Source organism: Apodemus sylvaticus, chromosome 5, assembly GCF_947179515.1.
Source record: "Apodemus sylvaticus chromosome 5, mApoSyl1.1, whole genome shotgun sequence".
NCBI lineage: Eukaryota > Metazoa > Chordata > Mammalia > Rodentia > Muridae > Apodemus > Apodemus sylvaticus.
Window position 1 is genome coordinate 4,131,909 of NC_067476.1, and position 25,540 is coordinate 4,157,448.

Consider the following 25,540-nt stretch of genomic DNA (forward strand, 5'->3'; position numbering starts at 1 on the left):
CTGCAAACAGAGAACAGGGTTGCTAGACACAGAGGCCAAAGAACTGATTCTCCAGAAGAATGTTACACCCTCCAGGCATAGTGGCACACACTAGTCCCAGCATGTGGGGGGCAAGGGCAGGATCTCTCCAAATTTGAGGTCAGAATAGTCTATACAGTGAGTTCCAGGATACTCAGAGACATATAGTGAGACCTAACATTAAAAAAAAAAAAAAAAAAAGAGCCAGGCGGTGGTGGCGCACGCCTGTAATCCCGGCACTTGGGAGGCAGAAGTAGACAGATTTCTGAGTTTGAGGCCAGCCTGGTCTACAGAGTGAGTTCCAGGACAGCCAGGGCTATATAGAGAAACCCTGTCTCGGAAAACCAAAAAAAAAAAAAAAAAGAAAGAAAGAAAGAAACAAAGAGCAAAAAGGAGGAAGAGGAGGAAGAGGAGGAGGAAGAAGAGGAGGAGGAAGAGGAGGAGGAGGAAGAAGAGGAAAAGGAGGAAGAGGAAGAAGAGAAGGAAGAGGAGGAAGAGAAAGAAGAGGAAGAAGAAGAAGGTCATTACATCCACCCCTGAACCCATTCCCAGGCCAAACAAAGAATCCTCACCATGGATTTATAAAAATGTGTTTTATTTACATAAGTGGAAACTTCAGTGTGTATACCCCAACTCCCATACTCAAAGGCTAAAACACATAGAAAGGATTTGCTTTCTATTGCAAAGGTAAACTGAGGGAGGGAGCTGCAGGACAGAGTTCTGCCTACAGATCTCAGTCAGCATGGACTGTGCATTGACAGGCCTGCTGCAGACTCCCACCTGGCTTCTGTGGAGGGCACCACTCCTGTGCTCGGGATAACAGGCCCAGCGAATCTGCTCTGGTGAGCCTAGCATGTTTCCCCTTGGACTTTGTCTAAACTGACCATCATGTCAGTCAGGCCTGTGCACACTGCTTTTCCCATATCCCAACTACCATCCACCTCTACCAGGGTCAAGCAGGAGCCAAGTCCCACCATGCTGTCATGGGACCCCTTTGATGTGCAAGTAGACCACGGACCAACTCCTGGCAGCAACTCAGAGGAGGGAGAACCTTGCCAAGGCACAGCCCTCTCAACTCCGCCTACACCCCTAGCCAAGTAGGGTCCCTTCCACAGGGGCACTACCGTCAAACAGTTCTCCAGAGCCTCATAGTGCGGCTGGAGCAGGCACACTGGGGAGAGGCAGCTCCAGTGCTGGTGTCTCTGCAGCTTGGGTAGGACTGGGCTTCCGATGGTCCAACTGCTCCAGCTTCTCACCAAGCTGGGAGTAGAGCTCCTTCACAGCCTCCCCGCTCTGTGGGAAAACCAGACATGGGCATGCCACAGGGCAAGTGGTCTGTCTGAGCCTACATGGAGAGTGAACCCATAGGCAAGACCAATCATGGAGAACACCATCAAAGGAAGCACCACGGGTGTACTGGCTGGTGTTGTGTGTCAACTTGACACAGGCTGGAATTATCACAGAGAAAGGAGCTTCAGTTGGGGAAATGCCTCCATGAGATCCAGCTGTGGGGCATTTTTTCAATTAGTGCTCAAGGGGGGAGAGCCCCTTGTGGGTGGTACCATCCCTGGGCTGGTATTCTTGGGTTCTATAAGAGAGCAGGCTGAGCAAGCCAGGGGAAGCAAGCCAGTAAGGAACATCCCTCCATGGCTTCTGCATCAGCTCCTGCTTCCTGACCTGCAACGTGGAAGTGTAAGGTGAATAAACACCTTCCTCCCCAACTTGCTTCTTGGTCATGTTTGTGCAGGAACCCTGACTAAATGGGCATTGTGCCACTTAGTCAGTGGCACAGTCAGTGGCACTTGTGGCTGGGCTGGCCAAGCACAGTCACAGAACAATGCTCTCTAAGTAGGAACTGATGAGACCCACCTGGCCCGTAGGCTCCAGCGCCTTCTGCAACGCCTCCAGCTTGGAAGGGGCCACTCTTGCGTGTAAGTGGAGGAGAAGCCTCAGCACGTGACGGTGCACATTTTCCTTCCTGGAAGAGAGGTGGAGCTGGAGGTGCTGGAACACCGGCTTCACTCCTAGGCACAACCCACCCTGGGGTCGGCATGTGCCTTCAGCTTTCCCACACCACCGGGTAGACGAGCACTGACCCCTGGGTCAGCCCCAGCTACATCAGGAATTCCTCAGCCTAGCACAGGCCCCAGTGCTGGAAGACCCACCAGTGGTTCTTGAGCAGAATGGGTCCTCAACTCGCCTCTCAAGCTGTCAAACACAACAACTAGCAGGAAATGTCCTACCTGGGAGAGGCAGTGAGGAAGAAGCCATCAAAAAGGCTGCTGCAGAAATCCTCTAGGGCAAACTCATCAGCCAGCAGAGCCAGGCTCCCAGTGAGCAGGTGAAGAAAGATGTCACTGAAGGCCAGGTCACCAAAGGTTTCCACTGTAAACATAAGCGGGTAACTTGGCCTCTGCCCTCAGGGACTCTCCTTGTCCCAAGTTCTGAACAGGACCCCAGTGAGCAGAGAGTTGACCACCTAAGTAAACAGGTGGTCTGTGGCTCTCACCAGGGAAGCAAGACCATAGCTAGGACATGAGAAAGGTAAGGGGGTCTGCCCCACACCCAGGGGCTCTGGTCTGAATTAGCGTGCATAAAGAGAAAGCCTCCAGACAAACAACTAGTGATATGCAGGAGCAGAAGAGTGGCCCAGAGGCTAAGGCCAGGGAAGGACACTAGGGAAGGTGCAGCCTCAGTTGTAGCTGAAGGCCCAAGACTGAAGGGGTCATGCAAAGATGAGGCTTGGCACCATGAAGAGAGCCTATGAGAGGCTTCTGGTGAAGCCTAGTTGCAGCGGAAGACCCCAGCGTGTTGGAGATGCCAGTACCATGGGATGATCTCCAAGAACAGCAGCAGCAGTGAGTGGATCAACCTGAGCTTAGAGTGCTACAGAGGGCAGAGCTGGAGAAGTGACGCCAGCCCTCTGGAGGAGCCCAGAAGATCATGTGTTGATCCCAGACATTAAAACAAGAAGCTGTGAAGCTGAAGTTGCCTTGAAGACCCCAAGATGTTGAGATGCCAGAGCCATGGGCTATCTGCTGAGGAAAGCGCTAACAGGGAGTAGAACCAACCCAGGAGAAAGAAGTTTGTTGGAGTCAACAAAGATGAAATGGAGTTGGAGATCTGAAGACCACTTTGACATCAGACATGGAGATGCAGAGTTTGGAGTTTGCCCAGCTGGTTTCCTGTCTTGCTTTGGAGATTACAGTTAAGGACTAGATGAATCTCAGAAGAGACTTTGAACTTTGAACTTTTAACATTGTTGAGATGGCTATAGACTACAGGGACTTTGCATTATGCTATATTAGGGAATAGCCCCCATAGACTATGTTTGAACAAGCCTATAGGGGCCAGAGAATGAAATGTGATGGTTTGCATAGGTTTGCCCCAGGGAGGTGTAGCCTTGTTGGAATAGTTGTGTCGCTATGGGTGTGGCTTTAAGACTTTAGTCCTAGCTGCCAGAAGGCAGTATTGTGCTAACAGCCTTCAGATGAAGATGTAGAACTCTCAGCTCTTCCTATACAACACTTGTCTGGACACTGCCATGTTCCCCCCTTGATGATAATGAACTGAACCTGTAAGTCAGCCCCAATTAAATGTTGTCCTTATAAGCGTTGCCTTGGTCATGGTGTCTGTTCACAGCAGTAAAACCCTAACTAAGACAAAGGTATATATGGTTTTTGCTTTGTTTTCAAACAGGGTCTCTCCAGGTAGTCTTGGTTTTCCTGGACAACCTAAACAAAAGGGCTGGTGAGATGGTTCAGTGAGGAAAGGCTACTCAAGTCAGGAGACTCAAGTTGTTTGCCTGGAACCACATAAAGGCGGAAGAGTCCAAGAGCTGGTATACAGGCCAGGCTGGCCTTGCACTCAGAGATCTGCCTCACTGCCTCCTGTGCTGGAATGAAGGGCATGCACCACCAGACCTGGCTGTAAAAGTTTAAATCCTTCGGTAGGAAATCACAAGACGCACTGGCATCTCTGAAACAGAGCTGAACCTGCTTTACAAACATGCAGAGTGTCTACTGAAGTAAAGTGCAGACATGGAGACCATCTATGGGAGTTGGATGTGAAGGCAGAAGAAATGTCAGCACTCAGGCCACAGGTGGCCGGGAGTACAGCCATCAGAACTCACCAAGTCCAGGCAGCAGGCGCAGGAGTGCATTCTTGTTTCTCTGCTTGGTGATGTGTAGGACATAGTACAGTCCTACCTCACAAGCCATGCGCTGCTCCTGCAGAAACCTGCACACAAGAAGCCATGTCCTCAGTCACCCACCAGGCAGCGCCTTCCTTCCCTGGCAGAGCCGCTCTCGCGCCTCCCCCAAACCCTGCCCTGGAGTCCTACTTGGTGAAACTTTCAGGAAGTGTGTTGGGGTAAGTGACTGGGGCTTTCTCTTCAGCTGGAAGCTTCTGATCTACGTTGAAAGTGTAGTCATCCACCACGAAGGACATAAGCATCGGCAGGAACTTGGTGACGAGCTCCGCCTCCTGGCAGAAGGAGTGTCTGAGCCCACTAAGGTCCTGCTGCACCTAGCTGCTCGCACACCCCCTAGCCCACTCTGCCATGTACACCTTGCCCTTGCCCACCCAATACACTTGCCTCGGATCCATCTTTCTTGAACACTGATCCTCAAAATCCCTCCTTCCTGTTTCCTGAGATGCATGTTGAATGCTATATTCTAGAATCCCCCATCATGGCTGTACCTGCAAAGCCCCATCTGGACCCCAGTCCCCATGGAATAGCTCTACCCTGCAGCCAGTCCACCAAGATACCCAAACATCCTTCATGGGTGGTCTAGGAGTAGAGTTTTCCTACCAGAGGGCCCCCACCATTGCACTCCCCATAATTAATAGAAAAGGAGGAAACCGGACCTCATACCATCTTAGGCTCCTTGAAGACCTGGCTATCTATTAAGTCCCAAGCGCCTTGGCCCAGTGCCAGCAGCCTAAGTAGGAGGAGGAGGTCGGGACTGTCCTGAAAGAAGACAGAGGCATCAGCAAGAGCTCACAGGGACCAGGCCATCTTCTGGTCTCACTGGGCAAAGCAGGCTGTCTGTTTCCAGAGCCAGGACCCAAGGAGCCGGTGACATACGGCTCCCATGTGCCAGTACCCACCCATGGAGTAAAACTCAGTTTCCCAAGCGGGCAGTATGAGTTTTGCACAGCCAGCAGCCATGACTATGCTCACCCTGGGCAGTGTCTCCTGGCTAACCAGCTCCTGCAAGTGCCTGATGGTACTCAGGGACAGAGTGTTGATGGCAAAGGGGTCGCACAGGATCATGGACAAATCCCTGGAAGGAATCAGACTTGATATAAATTGACAAGCCTGGTTACTGTTTCTAATAGTCGCAGTGCCAGACCCCCTAAAGGAACGGCCACAGACTGGGATGCAAGGCTTGGGGACCGACCCCCAGATAGCCAGCCTCTCTCTTTACCGAATTCATAATTTGTGCATAACTTATTCAAAGATCGAAACTACAAAGTTAAAGAAAAAAACTTAACCCCCAGCACATGAAATTCAAACTCTGTTTGAAAATCCGTGACTCTAGGGCAAGCAATGGTGATCTATGACTTTAATCCTAGCACTCAGGAGGGAGAAAGAGAGAGAATCTCGTGATGAGTCTGGACCCAGCCTGGTCTACATAGTGAATCTCATGTCAGCCTGGCCACAAAGCAAGACCCTATCTCAAAACAGAAACAAACCCCTGGCTTCAACCCTTGGTTCAGCCAGTGGTAGAATACAATAAAGAAATGTGGTGATTCCATCTTCCCTCTCACAGAAGCTCCCTTGTATTCTCACCCAATACACCTCCCACATGGAAAAAGAAAAAGAAAGAAAGAAATGTGGCAAGGGTGTGGCAGCCTCAAGACATCTTCATGCCAGGCAAAGGGTGCTGGCAATCAGGCTGGAGTACCTAATCCAGCCCCTAGCTTACACCTAACTTGCCATAGACAGCAGTGGCATCCCTGACTAAGCCCCCTCTGCTGGCTGCCCCAGGAATAGCAGGCCTCAAGCTTCATGCACAGGTATGTATCCTCCTGCTACCGAGGCATTCCAAGTAATGACTTAGCACCTGTTAGCAGTGCGCCTGGGTCCAAGCATGACGTCCCAAGCATACCAGAATAGGCTCCAACTACCACGGGGAGAGGGGGGTACAGTAAACCCCACCCATGCCCGCTTAGGGATCCTCAGCTCTCACCCCAAAACTTGTTCCTGGCCCTTCTTCACGCCATCAAGGAATCCCTGTAGCTCCCGGGCTCTTTTGCTGTCCACAAACCGCTCACGGATGCAGGCATCCAGGCACCAGGTGAACTACAGGAAGTAAATATACAATCTAGGCATACCCAGACTCTCACTCCTCAAACTCTGCTGCTTCCCAAATGACTGTGGGAACCACAAGGCCAAATACAGGACAGAAGCAAGATAAGCACAAGCCCAGGTCCAAGACCCCACCCTAGGCCAAACCTGGATAGAGAAAGAAAGGGGTCCCTGGAGAGGGGTCATACAGAAGGCTGGGCAGCAGCAGTCTCCAGGCCTAGACAGCCAACACCACCATTTGCTGTGCACTCAATCCATGTATGCCATCAGTAGGTATTATCAAAGGAAAACAAACACAGTTCTCATTCCCAGGTATCCAGAAGGCAACATGGCACAGGACTGAGACACCAGTGAGCTTCCATGGGGGACCAGTGGCCCACAGGGGGCAGGAGGCCTCCCTGGGTCTCCAAAGTACCAAGGATCAGGACAGCACATGAAAGAGGCATTATTAGTTCTCCTGAAAGAGAGCAAACCAGGGCTGGCAGATGGATGGACAGGTTACGGCAGGTTTGTCCTGCTGCTCAGTGCCTAACAATAAGCAGTACTACACAGGACCCAGGAGGCGGTGTCCGATCTCCTGTGTTCCTGGTGGGGGACAGAGGGAAGTGCAGAAACCCTCATTCCTATATTGCTTTGGTACTGGACAGCAAGAAGCCCTGAGGGCTCTGAGGCAGGAGAAGCCACGTGCCCAACAGAAAGATGGTCTCGGGCCTGCCCCCTCCAGCTACAGAGCAGAGGCTACAGGGCCGGCAAGGGAGGCACCAGGACAGCCAGGTGTCTGAAGGGCCTGTTCATCCCTCAGTGGAGCTGAGGAGCACAAAGCTGGCAGTCTGAGAAGCAAGCTCTGACGTGGGCAGTAGCCACCCCTACATTACTGAATGCAGAAGAGGAGGGCACAGGAGGCGTGCAGAGGAGTCGTGCAGAGGAGGCGTGCACAGGTGGGCATGCAGTCCTACCTTATGGCAGGGATCCACAGTGCAGATGTCACTGACGTCCAAATCATGCAGAGACATAAGCAGCTCGGCTCGTAGCGTGCAATAGTGCACATTCCTGGTCCGCAGGAACAGTGTGCGCAGGAACTGCAGCACCATGTCATACAGCTTCACGTTCTTCCCTACCATCTGCGTCAGCTTCTGTACCACCTGGGGCAAGATAGGCAAACTGAGTCCAAAATCCCCACCCTGGGCAGGTCAAGGAGAGGTGGACATGTCTTTAATCCTAGCACTTGGGAGGCAGAGGTAGGTGGAGCTCTCTGAGTTCTAGGCCAGACTAGAACTCACAGATCAAGTTCCATAACAGCCAAGGCTACATAAAAAGACCCTGTCACAAAAAACTAAAACAAAGCATAAATGCCCATCCCAGCACCACCCAGGCAACAACACATACAAGTGCCCCAGTCCTGGATACAGAGCAGGCTTCTCTTTTGGGCATGAGATATTTTTTCTCTGCTATGGAATGTTGGCACTGTATTCTAAGGGGCCAGCTTTGGCTACTCAAAGTGGTAGATCCACACTCAACCCAGGGATAGCCTAAAAGGCCCTTGGCCTGTGATCTACTGTGCTTCAAGCACCTGCTTGCCAGGTTAAGAGGTAGGTGACTCACCCTAGAAGCAGTGCTAAGAGCCAATCAGAAGAAAGGGCCCAACACAGGACATTTAGGCTATATGGCCACTGCCTCTGGGCTTAGGCTAAGGCCAATGAGGCTACACTGGGCTCTCTGCTTTCCTGTCTTCTAGTATTAAACCATAAACACTGACATCCGGCTCTTCCTTACCTAGGCAAAAGCCATGCAAGGACAAATGGCTGTTCCTTTGGCAGGGTATCTGCCTAATGTGTACACAACAAAGGCAAACAAAGCAGTCCAGCTCAAACAGCTGGGCGCAGGGGCTTGTATGAGTGGGTGTGCCTTTAATCCCAACACTTAGGAGGCAGAGACAGGCACGATTTCAAGGCCAGCCTGATCTTAGAGGGACTTCCAGGACAGCTCAGACCACACAGACAAACCCTGTCCTAGGGAGAGAAAAAAGTCTTCGCCAACACCGAGAACTTTCACTCAGCTGCTAACTGACTACAGTTAACTGAGTCTCAGGCCTATGGTAGAAAGAAACACTTGGGGTACGTCCAGAGTAAAGGTATCACAGGAAGCCCAAAGGCACTGGGTTAGCCTCAACAAAGAGTGAGGTCAGTGGGAGGCGGCAGAGGGTGCAGGGGTCAGTGGCTGGTCAGTTGTCTCACTCGCCAAGAGCCCTGCCAAGAACCTGGACTGACCCGGATCTTCATCTCAGGAACAAACTCTTCACTGCTGACATCACGTGAGCCACGTGCATGGTCCGAAGGTCTCCTACTCACTGGGTACAGACCACAGACACAATCTAACCCTGACACAGAGGGTACCTGCCTCACACATGACCAGCTTGGGACCAGCTGCTCACAGACAGCTCTCCTACAGCTAAGACCGTAAAGGTGGTCCACTCTCCCTGTCCCCAGTGCTGGAAAATCAGAGCACTGAGAAGAGTCTGCAAAGTCTCCATGAGGAAAAACAGGCCAGCATCAAAGTACCATAAGTCACACTCACCTGCAGAGTCTGACAACAGAGAACAGCAAGAAAGTCTTTGGCACTTAGGACTGAAATTCTAAATCTAGCCATTTGGCCCAGGAGTACAAACAACGTCCGATGTGTCAGTCTGGAAGCTCTCATCAGGAGTAATAAACTCCAACCAAACAGGAATGAAATGAAGGAAAGGAAAGGAACCCAGAGGATTTAAGAAATGGCCCCATGGACCCAGGACAGACACTGAGCTGAATAAGACCTGCTGTGGCCTGACGTTTCGAAGCAGAAGTCAAGAAGGCCCGGGGACCTGAGAACCGGGGAAGCAAGGAAGAAGTCAGAGCGCCACTGGGCCCTGGGCAGCTCACTCGGCGCAGCCTGTGCTGCCCTACTTTACTCCCGTGAGAAGGGCCCTCACTAAACCTGCAGGTTTTGTTTGATTCTGTCGACAACACTGACAGGCTCACAAGTCCCAGTGACTCCCCTGCCTCTGCCTCCCAAGTGCTGGGACTAAAGGTGGGCACCACCACTGCTCTGAGACACTAGAAATTTTTGAATGATTTATATAACTATCTTTCTACTAAACAGTGTTAGTCTGAAAAAAGCTAGTTTAAGAAGTCTTGATTTAAGAACTGGCAAGGCTCCAGGCAGTGGTGGTGCATGCCTTTAATCCCAGCACTTGGGAGGCAGAGGCAGGCGGATCTCTTGAGTTCGAGGCCAGCCTGGTCTACAAAGCAAGTTCCAGGACACCCAAGGTTACAAAGAGAAACCCTGTCTCAAATACAAAAAACAAAGGACTCCTGAAAGTTGTCTTTTGATCTCTACACAGCATGGTCATTCACACAGATACATGAAAAGTAATGTAATAAGTAAATTTTCAACATAAAAAACGATGCTTGTGGGCTGGAGAGATGGCTCAGTGGTGAGCACACTGCCTGTTCAAGGGAGCTGGGTCCAATTCCTAGCACATACATCCGGCAGCTCATAAACAGATTCCAGCCCTATGGGCATCCACAACTCTTTGCACGTTGTAGACACACACAGAGACACAAACAAATCATTAAAATTAATTTAAAACTTTTTGTTTTGTTTTGTTTTTCAAGACAGGGTTTCTTTGTGTAGCCCTGGCTATCCTCGAACTCAGAGCTCCACCTGCCTCTGCCTCCCAAGCACTGGGATTAAAGGCGTGCGCCACCACCGCCCGGATCTTTTCCATTTTTTGAGAGGAGATCTGCTGTTACTCAGACTGGCCTCAAACTGACAGCAATCCTCCTGCCTCAACCTCTGCCAGCCAACTTTTTCCAGACTACATATACAAGCTCATGCTAATATTAACAGACTAAGCTACACATGGGAAGAGGCAAGGCATAAAGGGCTGGCCACACCCTGGAGCATCTCACCTCTCCCTGGCGCCTGGTTTTGGGGGAAGGGCTGAAGAAGTTGTGCAGGACAGAGAGCTCTGTGCTGAAGAGCGCACTCTCTTTCTCCAGGATATACTGCTTCAACAGTGGTGAGACTTCATCACCAAAGAGAGCCTGGTTGTCTTGCCAGATCTGCCTCTTCACTTCCACAGCACATGCCCGGTACAACTCCTTGTCAGCCATCACCAGCTTCAGCTTCTTCTCAGGAACCTACACAGTAAACACCACAGCTCCCTGAAAGCGCTGCCTGAGTTGCCAAATCTCCCTCCATGAGGCCTCAGCTGCCCGCTGACCCTATAGAGCCCAGCCCTGTCAACAAGCACCTGTGTAGGACCTCCAACTCTCCCCAGGTGAATTCGGACCTCCAGAATCTCCACAGCCCTCTTCCCAGCCTGCACTCAAGGGATAAATATGTTTCCACTTGGCTCAACCAGGGGAAGTGTGTAATACTAAGAAGGTGCCCAGAGCTTGCTGGGGGACAAGTCCATAAAACTCTCCTGGAGCTAAGCAACAGCCTGCACTAAACCCACAGTCTGGGAGGGCTGGCTCTCACCTTGGGCAAGTGTTTCATAACACACATCACTACTGGTTGTAGGGATGGCATCTTGACCAAAGAAAAGCTTTTTTCCAGAAGGTCTTCCAGCTTCTTGTACCTGCGCAGATTCGCATAGCTGAGGAAGTATGTCTCCACATGCAGAACATACAGAGAAGAGGAATCCCTCAAACACATCCCAGGTTGTATCTATAAATAGGGCTGTGCAGGCATGGAGACCACCATAAATGCTACTCCCAAAGACAAGCAACTCCCTGGTAGAAACCCACCTCTCCTCTGCCTTTCCCTCAGAGGCAATAGCTGACACTCGGTCCAGCAGTTTGTCGCGTAGCTCATCAAACACGGACTGATGGAATTCCAGCCGCGGTGTCCCGTGTAGATCCAAGAAGGGCAGGGCCGACTGCAGGGAAGGCAGCAACACGCCATTCTCTGTCTGGAGAAGCAGAGGGTAAACGCGAACGCATTTTGCTTGGCTGCAACCAAGTCAGCACGGACACCGCGGACGCCCGGAGTACTCCGGTCTGCCGTGGTAACCGCGGAAAGGGAAAAACGCCCAGAGTCACTCAGCGGGTTCCTAGCCCAGAACCTCCATCCAAGCATCGGGAGCGCGCCGAATTGTGCCCTGCTGCCCTAGCCGCCCCGGCCCCTCCTGCCCACCTGAAATTGCTCAATGGCCTTGAGAGGCTCGGTGCAGTTGGTCAGGGTCTCTTTCAGGTCCTCGCCATTAGCCACGCCCAGGTCCTGGAGCCCCGCGAACAAGGCCGAGGCTCCGGCGGCCGCTCGGCTGTGTACCCCATCACCGCCGCGCTCCGCTGGACCCGTAGCGGACGCTGACGGAGCCCCAGAAGTCCTCTCCACGGTGCCACGAGGACCCGCCAAGCCCCGTTCGCCCGCCGCCTCCAGTGTGGCCAGATCGCGTCAGCAGAGCTGCTTGCACAGACCCACACCTCCCACTTCCGCCCTTGACTGCCTAGGTCCAGCAGCCAATGGGCCCCCGGAAAATGCCGCCACCGCACGCAGGTTCCGGGCAGCGACTTGTACTAAGTGAGAAGTGGTGAGCTCCTGCTCAAGGGGCGGGGGCGGGATGTAAAGGAACCCCCTTTCGTGAGGCTTTGGCCACTCTAGCCCTGGCCGCCGCCGGTACAATGAAAGTTTTAGCCTTTCACTTCGTCTGCTCTCTGGGAACCAGATCTCCAGGGGGATCTAATGCACTCTTCTGACCTCCACAAGGACCAGGTGTACATGTGGTATACAGACACACATGCATTTATACGCATAAATCAAATCACTTTTTAAGTGAGTTCTGGTTTGGGCTTAGTAGTACAGTTTTTTCCCCTTGAACATGGGCACTTTAGACCAGGTTGCCTCAAACTCAGACCCTCTGCTTCCTTACTGCTGGGATTAAAGGCTTGTTCTGTCACACTTGGCAATGACGCTTATCTTTAATTCTAGCACTTGGGAGGTAGAACCAGGTGAATCTCTGGGCGTTCTGGACTAGCCTGGTTTACACAGTAACTCCCAAGACAGCCAGGGCCTGTCTGGGGAGGACAGAAAGAAAGAAATCAGCTCTGAGAGCTAGGGAAATAGCTCAGCAGTTAAGAACGTTTTCTGATTATTGCAGGGAACCTGGGTTCAGTTCCAGACCTACATAGCAGCTCTATAATGTTAGTTCCAAGAAATCTAATGCCTTCTGGGCACTAAAGCACACATGATACACATACCATACAAGCAAGGAAAACACTATACACATAAAATACATTTTTAAAACGTTCTTTAGTGAGATCTGTGTCTGGGTGAGAAAGAAAGTATGGAGAGGACCCTGGAGAAACTGCTCTCACTAATTGCAAGGTGAGGCTCCTGATGGGGCTCCTTCTAAGTAGGAAGGCAGGTCAACAGTGCTGAGGGAACCATCACTGGGCAGGGGCTAGGGCCACAGGCGGCGGGCTTGGCTTCTCAGAATACGAGTTAGCAAAGTCAGTTGATTCTTCAGGGCAGCAGGGTCAGTGTCTGATGAGCCGATGCCCTGGGCCCACCTCCGTGGTCTGAAGATAGCAGATGCCCAGGTTCTGGCCCCCATGCCATCCCAATAGTTCCTCAGCCCACCAAGCAGCCTTGGTCCTCAGGTAGATGCTGGACCAGGTTGGCCCACATTGTCCTTTTCCTATTCTATCCTAGAGGTCAGAAAGCTTAGGGTTAGTTTCCAGGCTGCCATTTCAATACTGAAGAAAAGAACACCATGCAGGAACAGAGAAAGCCAGAAATACCAGGGAAGCAGGAAACCACATATTCAAGGCAGCCCACTGGGCAAAGGATGGGCAACCAGGCACACCAGAGACCACAGCTCAGAAGAATCATTTGCATCTCAGTATAGTGGGGGGAAGGAGAACTCTGGGAAGACTCTTCTTGTTGCACAGCCTAAGCCAGAAGAGTGGGTGAGGGGTGTCTAGAGGATCAGAAGGCCAGACTACAGACAAAGGGTTCCAAAGGAAGCCTAGGAAAGCCTCAAGAGAGGTCAGCGTTGCAGTCTATACCCGCTGGATGGGCCTATAGTGTGCAGAAGGGGCCTGTGTCGTGGCGCTTGGGTCTGCGCACTCCTTGGATAACTACTCCAGGCGGAGATGGGAAGCGTGAGTTGTAGCAGTCTTCCACGTAGTAGGCAGCTGGACCTGGGGTTCGGGCTGCAGAGAGAGTGAGCTGATCCTAGTCCTCACCCCAGTATCCCTCCCTCCCTTGTGGCCCAAGCCCCACTCCACCCCAAGCAGGCCAAGCCTCTTTTTCTAGGTCTTCCTTACAGGAGCTGACCCAGGATGCAAACGCAGGAGAGCGGCTCATGGAGAAGGCAGGAGAGCGTGTGCTCTGCAGTCGGTACCCAGGAAGGACGTTATAGGTGTTGGGGCTGGGTCGCTTCTCGCCAGAGGGCTTTGAGGTAGGCATGAGTGGGGTATAGCTACAAGGACCTCGGGCTCGGAGCATCCCTGGGCGGAAATGACTCTCGGGCATTTTGACAGCAGAGCGACGGCGTCCTCCAAAGCTGAAGGCCGGGAAGGCAGGCTGGTTCAGCGGCGTGTACTCGGCAGGCGATGGCCACTATGAAGAGTCAGGACGTTGCAACTTCCTTGCCCAGCGTCTTTCTATCCTCCTAGGCCTGGCCCAGACTTCTGTGCTTTCCTAGCTCCTGGATCTCCCTCTACACCAAACCCAGGCACACAGCCCCTCCCACAGGCATCCGACCCCTTCTTTCTTCACCTCCTCACCCGCAACACCCCTACCACAAGGCGGCGCCTTCTCCCACTCTTCCTCTACCCCGCCCACATAGTGTCCCTACCTTTGTCTCTCGGTTGAAGTCCGTCTTCTGCGTGAAGGGGCTTTCACTTTGGAGCCACATGGTCTGCCATGCCCTGCGGCCACCACCCTCTGCAGTGGGGCGGATGGTCGGTGGGGAGGTTTTCAGGGCAAGAGGTTCCCATTCCCCCGCTACAGGCAAGGTTGTGGGGGCATGCACCTCGACCCGGGTACTTGCGACCGATGGTGTATTGAGGGTGTGGAGAGGACTCTCGCAGAGACACATTAGGCACCTCATACTGGGCTGGGCCAGGGACATCCAGGTCAGTCAGTATTGGAGGACGTCTCTCTAGCCCTGATGCAAAAAGCAAGCTCTAGACCCATTTCTTAGCAGAACGCTATTTTCCCAGCCCCCATACTGGCCTGAAGAAGGAGTGAAGGCCCCCACTCACATAGCTCTCTCAGAGTCCCTGTGCTGATAGGTGTGGACTCATTGGGGGCTCCTATTCTTAACCTGAAGCCACTTGGGGCTCTCTTCACCTTTGGGAGCCACATCTCATCCCAGGTGGTCTCCAGCTCCTGGTCCCACCATAACACAGCAGCATTGGGCCTGCAAGGAAGCCAACAACCACCGTTCATCTATTCCGACGGCCTTCCCACCAGGTAGTCGTCCTCTCCTCCACCCCAGCCCCTACTCCCACCCCTGTCCAATACCCTCTGAAATTACTGGGTGGGATGAAGAGGGTTCTGACTCAGTGGGCCCCGAGTCCAGTGTTTGCCTCCATTGATGTAAAAATTTGCCAGGAATTTCACAGCCTTCTGGTCAAAGTTCATTCTGGGACTTGGGCTCCTTTGCCAGAGCGCACTGCTGGGCTCTGTGACCTCACTGTTGGATCATGCCCCTCCCCTCTGTTGCTGGGAGCTCCCTAGGAAAGGAGCATTGTCCAGATCAGGAGGGGCTCTCCCACCTTAGTACCCCCTCCTTACCTGCTGAGACTGTCACCCAGGTCAGCCTTGGTCAAGACAGGTTCTAACCTGTCCCAGACCTTTTTTCCTTTACTGGGGGCTTGGGCCCACTCTTAACAGTACTTCTGGGAAGCCTGGGACCCCACCCTAGGTAAAGAAGGGGCAGGACTGAGCCCTGCAGGAGGCTCCATGTGTGAGGCCACTTGACAGGGCGTAGGGAGAAAGACAGTTGAGGAGGAAGAGCAGCTGCCTCTGCAGGAAACCCCGTCATGGGGAAACAGCAGAGCAGCTGAGGCCTAGCTACTGGGCTGGCCAGTCCAGGCGGGGCTAGTTATAAGAACTTGTCTTCTGCCTCTACCTGCAGGCACAAAAGCTAGAAGGCCAGACAGTATTAGATGAATTAGGTTGTGCCTAGATGATATACAAAGGACTACTGAGGGCCTCTGATGCTGACTGGTCTGACTGCCCTCGCACTGCCCTTGGCCCCATCCATGCCTAAGCAGGCCTCAGACAAAGATACCTCAACCACAGAGCTTTTCCAGCCCTCTTCTACTGTGACTGGCTCTGTCCCTTTCTGACTCTCTCCCTTTAGCACTGGCCCTGACTGACACTTTTCTGGATAGACGATGGAGACATGAGGAAACGCGTTTGATTTGGACAAAGGGACCACAGGCTGCCTGGAGCCTCCTCCTGCACTGTGCAGTGTCATTTGAGAACATAATTGATGGTGTTAAGGTACCTGGTGTGTAGAGTTCTGAAGAAGCCTTTCTTGCTACATATGTGACTCCATATACTGCTGTGGGGATAGGAATGGCTTGATAAGTGAATTGCGCGCCTGCCGTGTGAGCACGGCAGCCTGAGTTGGACGTCCAGGAGCAGTCCCAGCTCTGGGGAGACAGAGACAGGAGGATCCCTGGAGTTCACTCCTCAGCCGGTTGAGCTGAGCCAAAGCTCAGAGTCCATGAGACAAGCCATATCTCAAAAGCTCTAAGCGCTAGAGCAATTGTGGAAGACATCTCTGGCCTCTAGCGTACATATTCATACTGCTGTGGAGCTGGGAATGGTGGCCCACACCTGGAATTGCAGCACTTGGGAGGCTGAGGCAGGAGGATCACTACAAGTTCAAGGTCAGCTTGAGCTACCTAATGGAAAAAAAAACATAACAATTGTGATGGTGTTACACATGTATATGTTTTTGTTTTTTTGTTTTGTTTTGATATGTGTGTTATGCCTACATGTATGTGTACCACATGCAAACCTGGTGATGTGGAAGTCCGAAGAGGGTATCAGATCCCCTGGAAGTGGAGTTACATGTAGTTGTGAACCACCATGTGGGTGCTGGGAATTGAACTTGGATCTTCTAAAAATCAACAAGTGCTCTGAGATACTCCTCTAGCCCTACAACCTCTATGTACCTTTGATTAGTTTCAGAGCACTTCTTTAAGGTGGTGGAAGCAGTGTCTTGTTTAGACTTGATCTATATTAGCAAATTGTGCTCTGGGGTGTACCTCGGTGACCCACATTAGAAACGTCATTACCAGCACTGGAGCCACACTGGTGACTTGGTTCTAACTGTACCTCTGTGTGTTTAAAGGTTGTGGGTTGGTTTTGTTTACAAACACGTGTGTTTATATTTGAATTTTAATATTGGATGGTTAATTTTTAATATTTTGTAAGATTTTTTAAAAAGATTTATTTTTAGTACAACTAAAAAAAAAATCACCTGAATTTATTAATTGTTGTTTTTTCCAGGCAGGGTTTCTCTGTATAATCCTGGCTGTCCTGGAACCCTTCTCAGTAGACCAGGCTGGCTAAATTCAAAGATCAGATTGCCTCTGCCTCCCAACTGCTAGGGGCCACTATGCCCAGCTCACTGTTTACATTAGTATTTGTAACTATGTGTCTGTGTCTATGAGTAGGTTTATGTACTCGAGTGCAGATGATCAGAGGCCCGGGGCATTGGAAGTGGTGAGATAACCTCGTGTGAGTGCTGGAGGCCATGTGTGAGGAGCTCTGAAAGAGCAACAAGTGGTCCTAAGCACTGAACCCTCTTGTCTCTAGCCCTTCATGAGTCTTGTATGAGGAGCTGTCTGTTCCTAACAGTTGTTGCAGTCTAGTCTTCCTGCCATTATGTTGCCATATGACATGGAGTAGAATTTGCTACATTCCCTCCTCATTTTACAGTTATAAACTTCTATCTAAAAGTTCGGGAGATAGCTCAGTTCGGCTGTCTGTGCAAGTATGGGGACTTTAGTTTGCATCACCAACATACACATAAAAGCTTAGGTACTAACAACCTGACTTCACTCTTCAGAACCCACAAGGTGGAAGAGATAGCCAGCTCCCCAAAAGCTGTCCTCTGACTCCACAGGAGCGCCACAGCACACACATACAGTGTTGGGGAAGTAGAGAAGTGGATCCGAGGGCTTGATGGTTAGCCAGCCTCGCTTGATCAGTAGGTGCCAGATACCAATGAGAGAACCTGCATTAGGAAACACTGACTGCCCCAGAGCAACACTGGAGGATAACTGCTAGGCCCTGCCCACATCTGCACATCCACTAAAAGGAATTTTGTTATTAAATATGGTTTTATTTGCTAGAGTGTGTTAGCACAAGTCTGAGGACTTCTGGAGGTGGGCTTTCTTTCACATAGTGAGTTGGTGGGACAGAACTCAGGCCATCTGGCTTCATGACAAGCATTCTTTACCTTCAAGCCATTTTACCAGCATCAAAGAAAGTTTTTCTCTTCTTTTATGTTCATTGGTGTGTTTTGCCTGAGTGAGGGTGTCAAATCCCCTGGAACTAGAGTTACAGACAGGTGTAAGCTACCATTGGCTGCTGGAATTTGAACCAGGGTCTTCTGAAAGAGCAGGCAGCACTCTTAGTCACTGAGCCATTTCTTCAGCCCCAAAAGTTTTTCTACATTAAAAATCAGAATGAGGATTTGTTTTGTTTGGTTTGGTTTTTTTTCCAGACAGGGTTTCTCTGTGTAGCCCTGGCTGTCCTGGAACTCACTCTGTGGACCAGGCTGGCCTCGAACTCAGAAATCCACCTGCCTCTGCCTCCCAAATGCTGGGATTAAAGGCGTGCGCCACCACCGCCTGGAGAGGATTTGTTAAGTATTGAAAATGTCTTACTACAGGAGAACAAGTCAACTGGAGAGTCCACAGAGCTGTCCATCTGGGAAACCTGAGTCACAGTACTGACTTCCTCAGTGGAGAAGGACTAGGGTAAAGACCCCACCATGAAGTAGGGACTGCTTTTCATCTGGGTCTTGGCCTCTGAGGGTAGTTAGAGTCTACCCACTTTCCATTTCTGGCTCCTGAACTCTGGGTGAGAAGGGCTTCCTTCCAGGACCCCCTACCTTGCTCAGGACCTTCCCAGCTGGTCTTTGAACCAGAGATGCTGTGAAATGGGAGTGCTCACAGGGTTAACAGACGGCTGGGTCCATAATGCTGGCCCCCTTCACAATGGTTACCAGGCAACAGGTCTCTTCAGGGAAGGAAGGCGGACACAGAAAGGGCTGAACCACCAAAGGACAGAGTCAAAGCAAATGACAGCTACTCAGAAACACAACCTCTTCACTCCAGAACCCCACTACATCCCTGGGTAAGAGCAGGCAGCTCTGCAGAGAGAAAGGTCGGGGCTGGGGAAGGGATGTGCGGCAGGGCTGCAGCTGCCTAGACCCTGAGGGGACGGGGACCAGTACTGAAGAGGGTTACTAAGGATGGAATAGAGCCCACCAGGGATGAAGAGCTCTATGACAGGAAACCTCTGAGGTGGAACTATAGGGGAAGGTTGGGCCTTGCCCCTCCCTGTGGCCTCAATCTAAATGCAGTACTAGATGGCCAGCATGTCTGTCAAGGGCAAAAACTGTGGCAGCTAAATAGCTGGCAGAGACTGGATAAGCAAATGCTAGACTTTCTCTCTATAGGAAGAAGTGGTTTAGAAAAGGGATAAGTGAAATGCAAAAACAGACAAGACAGACATAGCACTACAGAGGTAGGGTGCTTGCCTAGCATACACATGCAGAATCTCCAGCACTGCAGGAAACAAACAAACAAACAAACAAAAAACAAGCTTCCAAAGATTGTGTGTGCAACCTACACGACTTAAGTGCAACATTAGAGCACATAAGATAGGGAGTTAACTGAAGGACCCATACACCTTTCAAAATTGGTCTCTTTTGGAACTGTCCATGGCGTGAAGGTCGGAGTGTTGAGAATGGATGGGTGCTGGGCTGGAGAGATGGTTTAGCAATTAAAAACATTTGCAAGTCTTCTAGATAATGTAGGTTCAATCCCCAGCATCCGCATGGTAGCTTCCTAACCATCTATAACTCCAGTTCCAGGGGTTCTATCCCCTTCTTCTGACTTCCACAGGCACTAGAAGCATATGTGGAACACATACATACATGCAGGCAAACCACCTATGCACAGAAACAGAGAATGGCTAAGTCTGTGGGTCTGCTGTGGAGGAAAATCTGAGAGTAGTAGTGTCAGTAGAGATGTGGTATATGCTGAGTCCCAGGAGGCCCAGAAATCAGGTGGCTCTGTGACCTTCGTCTAAAGTGAGCAAATAACCTGCCTCAGCCAATGGCTGCTAATTAACTTGCAGGAGTGGTTTCTCTCCGCTTCTCTCCACAGTTATGCTGGTTTCTACCCTCAACTTCGCTACCAGGTGGGAAACACCTATGGCCGCACCACTGCACAGCTGCTCACAGATCCCAGCGTACAGAAGAGCCCCTGCTCTGTTCTGTCACCTATGTCCAAGCCCAAGTTCATTGAGGACTTCAGCAAACCCAAGCCACCATGGATTCCCTGCAGGGACCTGACTGAGCCTTACATCCCCCACTATACCAGTGAGCTTCACACCTAGGGTGGGATCCCACCCAGCTCTGCCTCCATTAAGGCCCCACCCTCCTTCCTACATGGCTCAAGGGCTACCCTGTCTGTACAGATCTGAAACCCTACAAGAATTTTGAGATCCTGGGCCAGCTCCCACGCCAGGAGGTGGACACCCAGGGGCCGCCACAGGTAGAGAACGTATCCAGACAGGGACCAGTGCCTGCAGGCTTCATGTCTTATCCCCCTTACCCACCATGCCCTCCAGGCAGAAAGGGGGAAGCTAGAGACCTGGGCCATCCGGGTCTCCTGCTGGCATATGGGGAAGAGGCTTGGAAGAATGCAGCACCTCCTCAGGAGACCCCAGGGGGGCACCATCAGGTATCTGGAGACTTCTGGCCTTAGGCTCCTTTTCCTGCCTGCCCCACTCCCTCCCCAGGTAGAAGCTATGCAGTAGTAACTTGTACTTCCCTGTTCCAGCTATACCACTGCAGGAGGGATGAGTACTTGCCTCCGCATCCCCCACAGGAGACACTAGATGTGGGCAGATTCCAGCGACTGCCCCAGCTAGACCACCCCAACCTAATCCAACGCAAGGCCATCTCCGGTAAGTGTTGGATAACTGAGTTGTTCTCCATAAGGTTCCAAGGGTCCAAACAAGATAACTGAGGGTTTGCTACCTGGGCCCCGTCCTACACAGAGATCAGGTGAGCCTCTTGTGTTTAATTTTTTCTTAAACCAGCCCAGCTGCTCCCAAAGAGGTGTGGCTTTTTGGTGTTTTTTTTCTTTTTGAGACTGGGTTTGTGCATAGCTGGCTTAACTCCCTCTGTAGACTAGGCTATCCTCAAACTCAGATATACACCTGCCTCTGCCTCCTGAGTGATTAAAGGTGTGCACCACCACAGCCTGGCTCAACCTTAGGTATGCAATGGGCTTAACAGCTGAAATTTCAGGGCCAAAGGGAGTCAGCCTGACACACCTGCAATCTTGTAGACAGGATGCCATAACCCTACCATCCACCCATCTCCAGGTTATGCTGGCTTTGTCCCCCGGTTTGCCTGGGTAATGGGGATGAATTACCGTGATGGCGTCACACAAGCTATGGATGACTTTGACAAGAACCAGGTAAGGAAACATGGTCCGAGCCTGGCTTCCACCTCAGCTAGGTCCGGCCTCCCTGCAGTGTTGTTCCCATTTCCACCGTAAGGATCCTCAAGGCCAATCGTGTTGAGGCTCGGGGCTGTTCACATAGTAATAAGGTTGGATTCCTTACCCTAGTAAAGGGGTGGGGGGGCTTGGGTGGTCGGTAAGATGGGCAAGAGTCCCCAGAGGCATGATCCTGGTTACCAATGTGGGTAAACAGCACATACCCATTTCTCCAGTTCGTGTTCAGACACCCAGTCTGTGCACTGGGTGAAAGGCTGCCTAAGACCCACTGGCCAAACACCACCATCTACAGAAGCCAAGGCCTGATTCCTTTCTACATGGGCTTCATCCCGTGTGAGTATTGCTCCCCATCAGAAGGGCATACTTACTTCAAAAGGTCAAGTTTCTATGACACACCCAACCTGTGATGGCTGATCAAACGGTCCTGCTTTACCCTCCACACCTGATCACCAGAGGCCCAGTGTGGATGTGGATCAATTACCCAGTCAGTATAGGGCTCACTAGTCACACCTGTCAGGCCATCAAGGGTACTCATGCCTAGATTCTAGCGAGGATGCTCTGGGTCACAGCCTGCACTCGCTGTGCTAATCCCAGGAACTCAGCTTAAGTCTTTCTTCCGCAGCCATGCAGGACAACTATGCGTTGACATTCGGTAACAGCACCCGAAAAGCCTATCAGAAGGAACTGGAGAGACGAAGCCACACACTATGAATTGCTTTAATGGTGGTATCTGTACAAGTGATGTCAGGACACAGGACAGCAAATGCACAGTGGACATGGCTAGCAGACAGGCTGTGAATGAATAAAGAGTTCACACTGCTCCCATGCTTTAGCGACTAAGACAGCTCTAAGCCACCTCCTCCTCAGCCTCCTCCTCAAACTCTCCCTCTTCCTCAGCTGTAGCGTCCTGGTACTGCTGGTACTCGGACACCAGGTCATTCATGTTGCTCTCAGCCTCGGTGAACTCCATCTCATCCATGCCCTCACCCGTGTACCAGTGTAGGAAGGCCTTGCGTCGGAACATGGCTGTGAACTGCTCTGAGATGCGTTTGAACAGCTCCTGGATAGCAGTGCTATTGCCGATGAAGGTGGCAGACATTTTTAGGCCCCGAGGTGGAATGTCACAGACAGCTGTCTTCACATTGTTGGGGATCCACTCAACAAAGTAGCTGCTGTTCTTGTTTTGGACGTTAAGCATCTGTTCATCCACCTCCTTCATAGACATGCGGCCCCTGAACACGGCAGCCACAGTCAAGTAGCGCCCGTGGCGGGGATCACAGGCAGCCATCATGTTCTTAGCATCAAACATCTGCTGGGTGAGCTCAGGAACTGTCAGGGCACGGTACTGCTGACTTCCCCGGCTGGTCAAAGGGGCAAAGCCAGGCATGAAGAAGTGCAGGCGAGGGAAGGGCACCATATTTACAGCCAGTTTCCGCAGGTCAGCATTTAGCTGGCCAGGGAATCGCAGGCAAGTGGTTACCCCACTCATGGTGGCGGACACTAGATGGTTCAGGTCACCGTAAGTGGGTGTGGTCAGCTTTAGGGTTCTGAAGCAGATGTCATAGAGTGCTTCATTATCAATACAATAGGTCTCATCTGTGTTTTCAACCAGCTGGTGGACTGAAAGGGTGGCATTGTAGGGCTCAACCACTGTGTCCGACACCTTGGGGGAAGGTACCACACTGAAGGTGTTCATGATTCTGTCTGGGTACTCCTCCCGGATCTTGCTGATAAGGAGGGTACCCATCCCAGACCCAGTCCCCCCACCCAGGGAGTGGGTCAGCTGGAAGCCCTGCAGGCAGTCACAGCTCTCAGCTTCCTTTCTCACAACGTCCAACACCGAGTCAACCAGCTCTGCACCTTCTGTGTAGTGCCCCTTGGCCCAGTTGTTCCCAGCCCCACTCTGACCTGTAAGAGAAAACAGCAGGTCACTAACTAGGTTATGTGCCCAATAGGCCAAATGGCAAGAGGTGACGCTAAATAAAGTATACAGACCCAAAACAATCTGCCATGTTAAAAGGGGGGGGGGGGCTGTGCATAATGGCACACGCTTTTAGTCCCGGCACTTGGGAGGCAGGTAGCCGAGTTTAAGGCCAGTCTGGTCTACAGTTACAGGACATCCGGGGATACACAGATGGGGGATGGGACAGACGCAGATGTACAGAACACACTAGAGCTAAGACAGAGCACAGAGACCCTGCCACTAGGTCAGGTTTGCTCACACTTTCTACTAGCAACTAGCCTTCCCGCAAACAGTTGGACCTTTCTCCTAAAGCTGCTTCCAGCCAAGGGATTGAGTGACTCAGAGGGCAAGAAAGTGTACACCTGGCGGCTATTTAGCAGGAACTTTAGGTCGGTCCCTCGACCTTTGAGCCTCATGGGTAGCAAGCCCCAGCCACACACCCACCACACTCACCAAAGACGAAGTTATCGGGTCTGAAGATCTGCCCGAAGGGCCCTGAACGCACCGAGTCCATGGTGCCCGGCTCCAAGTCCACGAGCACGGCGCGGGGCACATACTTGCCACCTGGTGGGACAGGGGGACGTCAAGTCTGCTCAAACTGGAAGGGTGGTCAGGAGGATGGACGGGGTAGAGGAGCCTTACCGGTGGCTTCGTTGTAGTACACGTTGATGCGCTCCAGCTGGAGGTCGCTATCTCCGTGGTAAGTGCCAGTGGGATCAATGCCATGCTCGTCGCTGATTACCTCCCAGAACTGCAAGGGAGTCGGGCGTTAGCTGAGTCACGCCGGCCGGTGCGCTCCAAGGCAGCCCCGCCCCGGATGGGTGCGGCAAGCCCTCCCCCCCTCCGGTCTCTTGAGCGCCTGGACGACGGATCCCTAAGGGCCGCGCACCGTCCGCCCCACCGCTACCAGCCACCGCTCTACGTCTCGGCCCAGCGTACGCCGGTATCCAGGAGGCAATGAAGGGCGACGCTGCCGGCCGCTTCCGCCATCTTCCCCGGCTGGCTGTCCCAGTGGCTTCCGTCCCGCAGAAACCTAGCCTCCTACCTTGGCGCCAATCTGGTTGCCGCACTGCCCAGCCTGCAGGTGCACGATCTCCCTCATGGCGGCGGCGACTGCGGAGCGGCTGTAGAAGAGGAACACTTAGGGAGGAGCAGGCGCACAGAGTGCTACAACCGACGCTCTGCCAACATTTATATACCTCTTATGACCCGCCCTCGCCAGCACAGGATTGGGCCTTCAGAACGAGGCCTCGAATTATCCTTGTTTGATTGGCTATTTTTCCGTCAATCGAGCAGTCTAGGGCCCGCCTTCCCAACGATATACGCTCATTATTGGTCAGGCCTGCCTGAGGTTCTCCCTATCACAATCCCCGCCCTGGCGCCGCAGTGCTCAATCCATTGGGTGTTTCAAATGATTGATTTGCACTCTTATTGGCTGCCTCCTGGGAGCACTCCGAGAGCCTGACACTATTGGCTGCGGTGTTTTGGCGTCCTGGTAACCGCCGCACTGCAGCGCGCGGGCGGGACGTGGAAAGCCAGCTTCCGGCTGAAAGGGAGGGGGCGTCTTTTCAGAGTTTTGAGGTCTGGCAGCTGCTGCTGGGGAGAGAAAGGAGCCTCGGGCATTGCGCTCCGGAACACATCTTGCAAGCTTCCAAGCTGAGGCGAATTGAAACACAATAATAGGCTCTGCCTGAGGAAGCGCCGGGCCCTCCCTGGACGCACTGGGCAGGCGCGGGGTCCTCCCCCCCCCTCCCAGGGCCATCCCTCCGCCCCTTCAGCCGCACTAGATGTTGTGGAAACCTGCTGGCCTGGAGCCGGTCTCCTTGGAGCCTGAGCACCAAGTGCGCACGGAACTGCATGGAGACTACAGGGCTGGGCATGCCTGGCCATGACTGTTAGGGGTAAAAACAAACAAACAAACGTGTGCAAGTCCCTGTCCTGTAATGGAGAGCAATACATGTCCATATTTCTATACTTTTTTTTTCAGTGTCTGGTCCAAAGCACCCCTATCCCCAAAATGGATTAAACAGGACTTGTCCAGGTAAACAAGCTTAAAAGTGTCTGTTTACCAGAACAGCAGATCTCTTAAGGTGATTTCTGTTCACCTTAACTTTAACCTTTCCTTCCCATATCAACTATGTCTGTCGAAGGCAAGTAGTTTCCAATCAATTCTTTTCCTCCATTTGCTCCCCCACCAATGACCTTGACATTTTGATCCCCAATGTCTTTCTGACCACGACATGGTCTAGTTGGCAATTTCTCTACCCCATTGCTTACATGAGGCAGTCTTCTGGCCTGTAACCTGTTTTCGGCCTTAGCTTCCAAAATGCAAGGATTACAGTTCTTAGTCTTCATGTCTGATTTGTAACTTTTTAAAGGAATATTATACGATGGGTTTGTCCCAGTCTATCCCCTTCTGGCTTTTGGGATGAACTACCTTCAAAACTAAGGGTGTTAGGCAAT

The 25,540-nt window shown here is 51.9% G+C and overlaps 4 protein-coding genes across 4 annotated transcripts; 1 reads left to right on the plus strand and 3 right to left on the minus strand.

Annotated features, from left to right (window-relative positions):
• Positions 1-596: 596 nt before the first annotated feature.
• On the minus strand, positions 597-11,773 carry Nelfb (negative elongation factor complex member B; the record flags this gene model as incomplete). Its single annotated transcript, XM_052181799.1, has 13 exons — positions 597-1,311; positions 1,888-1,996; positions 2,262-2,403; positions 4,151-4,257; positions 4,361-4,503; positions 4,895-4,990; positions 5,204-5,306; positions 6,216-6,328; positions 7,291-7,476; positions 10,282-10,512; positions 10,856-10,955; positions 11,125-11,288; positions 11,513-11,773. Coding segments are annotated over 13 exons (1,902 nt in total), but the record flags the coding sequence as incomplete, so codon positions are not given.
• Positions 11,774-12,637: 864 nt separating this feature from the next.
• Positions 12,638-14,794, minus strand: Stpg3 (sperm-tail PG-rich repeat containing 3). Its single transcript, XM_052181032.1, has 5 exons — positions 14,590-14,794; positions 14,358-14,492; positions 14,181-14,269; positions 13,648-13,942; positions 12,638-13,533 (listed from the first exon to the last, which is right to left on the minus strand). Exons 1-5 carry the CDS (start codon positions 14,774-14,776, stop codon positions 13,400-13,402), a joined length of 840 nt encoding a protein of 279 aa, XP_052036992.1. The 5' UTR covers positions 14,777-14,794; the 3' UTR covers positions 12,638-13,399.
• Positions 14,795-18,411: 3,617 nt separating this feature from the next.
• Fam166a (family with sequence similarity 166 member A) lies at positions 18,412-21,833 on the plus strand. Its single transcript, XM_052181801.1, has 7 exons — positions 18,412-18,712; positions 19,750-19,964; positions 20,063-20,328; positions 20,428-20,554; positions 20,978-21,072; positions 21,330-21,447; positions 21,737-21,833. The coding sequence occupies exons 1-7, from the start codon at positions 18,516-18,518 to the stop codon at positions 21,823-21,825; spliced, it is 1,107 nt and encodes a 368-aa protein (XP_052037761.1). The 5' UTR covers positions 18,412-18,515; the 3' UTR covers positions 21,826-21,833.
• Tubb4b (tubulin beta 4B class IVb) lies at positions 21,814-24,258 on the minus strand. Its single transcript, XM_052181800.1, has 4 exons — positions 24,123-24,258; positions 23,720-23,828; positions 23,531-23,641; positions 21,814-23,022 (listed from the first exon to the last, which is right to left on the minus strand). The coding sequence occupies exons 1-4, from the start codon at positions 24,177-24,179 to the stop codon at positions 21,962-21,964; spliced, it is 1,338 nt and encodes a 445-aa protein (XP_052037760.1). The 5' UTR covers positions 24,180-24,258; the 3' UTR covers positions 21,814-21,961.
• Positions 24,259-25,540: the final 1,282 nt, after the last annotated feature.

Coding starts and splice junctions, on each gene's coding strand:
- Stpg3 (XM_052181032.1), bottom strand. CDS start 14,776: ATGAACGGTGGTTGTTGGCTTCCTTGCAGGCCCAATGCTGCTGTGTTA. Junction 14,493..14,589: donor AGGGACTCTGAGAGAGCTAT/GTGAGTGGGGGC, acceptor TTTTTGCATCAG/GGCTAGAGAGACGTCCTCCA. Junction 14,270..14,357: donor TCGCAAGTACCCGGGTCGAG/GTGCATGCCCCC, acceptor GCCCCACTGCAG/AGGGTGGTGGCCGCAGGGCA.
- Tubb4b (XM_052181800.1), bottom strand. CDS start 24,179: ATGAGGGAGATCGTGCACCTGCAGGCTGGGCAGTGCGGCAACCAGATT. Junction 23,829..24,122: donor GCAACCAGATTGGCGCCAAG/GTAGGAGGCTAG, acceptor ACTCCCTTGCAG/TTCTGGGAGGTAATCAGCGA. Junction 23,023..23,530: donor ACCCGATAACTTCGTCTTTG/GTGAGTGTGGTG, acceptor TTTCTCTTACAG/GTCAGAGTGGGGCTGGGAAC.
- Fam166a (XM_052181801.1), top strand. CDS start 18,516: ATGGGAGTGCTCACAGGGTTAACAGACGGCTGGGTCCATAATGCTGGC. Junction 19,965..20,062: donor TTACATCCCCCACTATACCA/GTGAGCTTCACA, acceptor CTGTCTGTACAG/ATCTGAAACCCTACAAGAAT. Junction 21,448..21,736: donor CTACATGGGCTTCATCCCGT/GTGAGTATTGCT, acceptor TTTCTTCCGCAG/CCATGCAGGACAACTATGCG.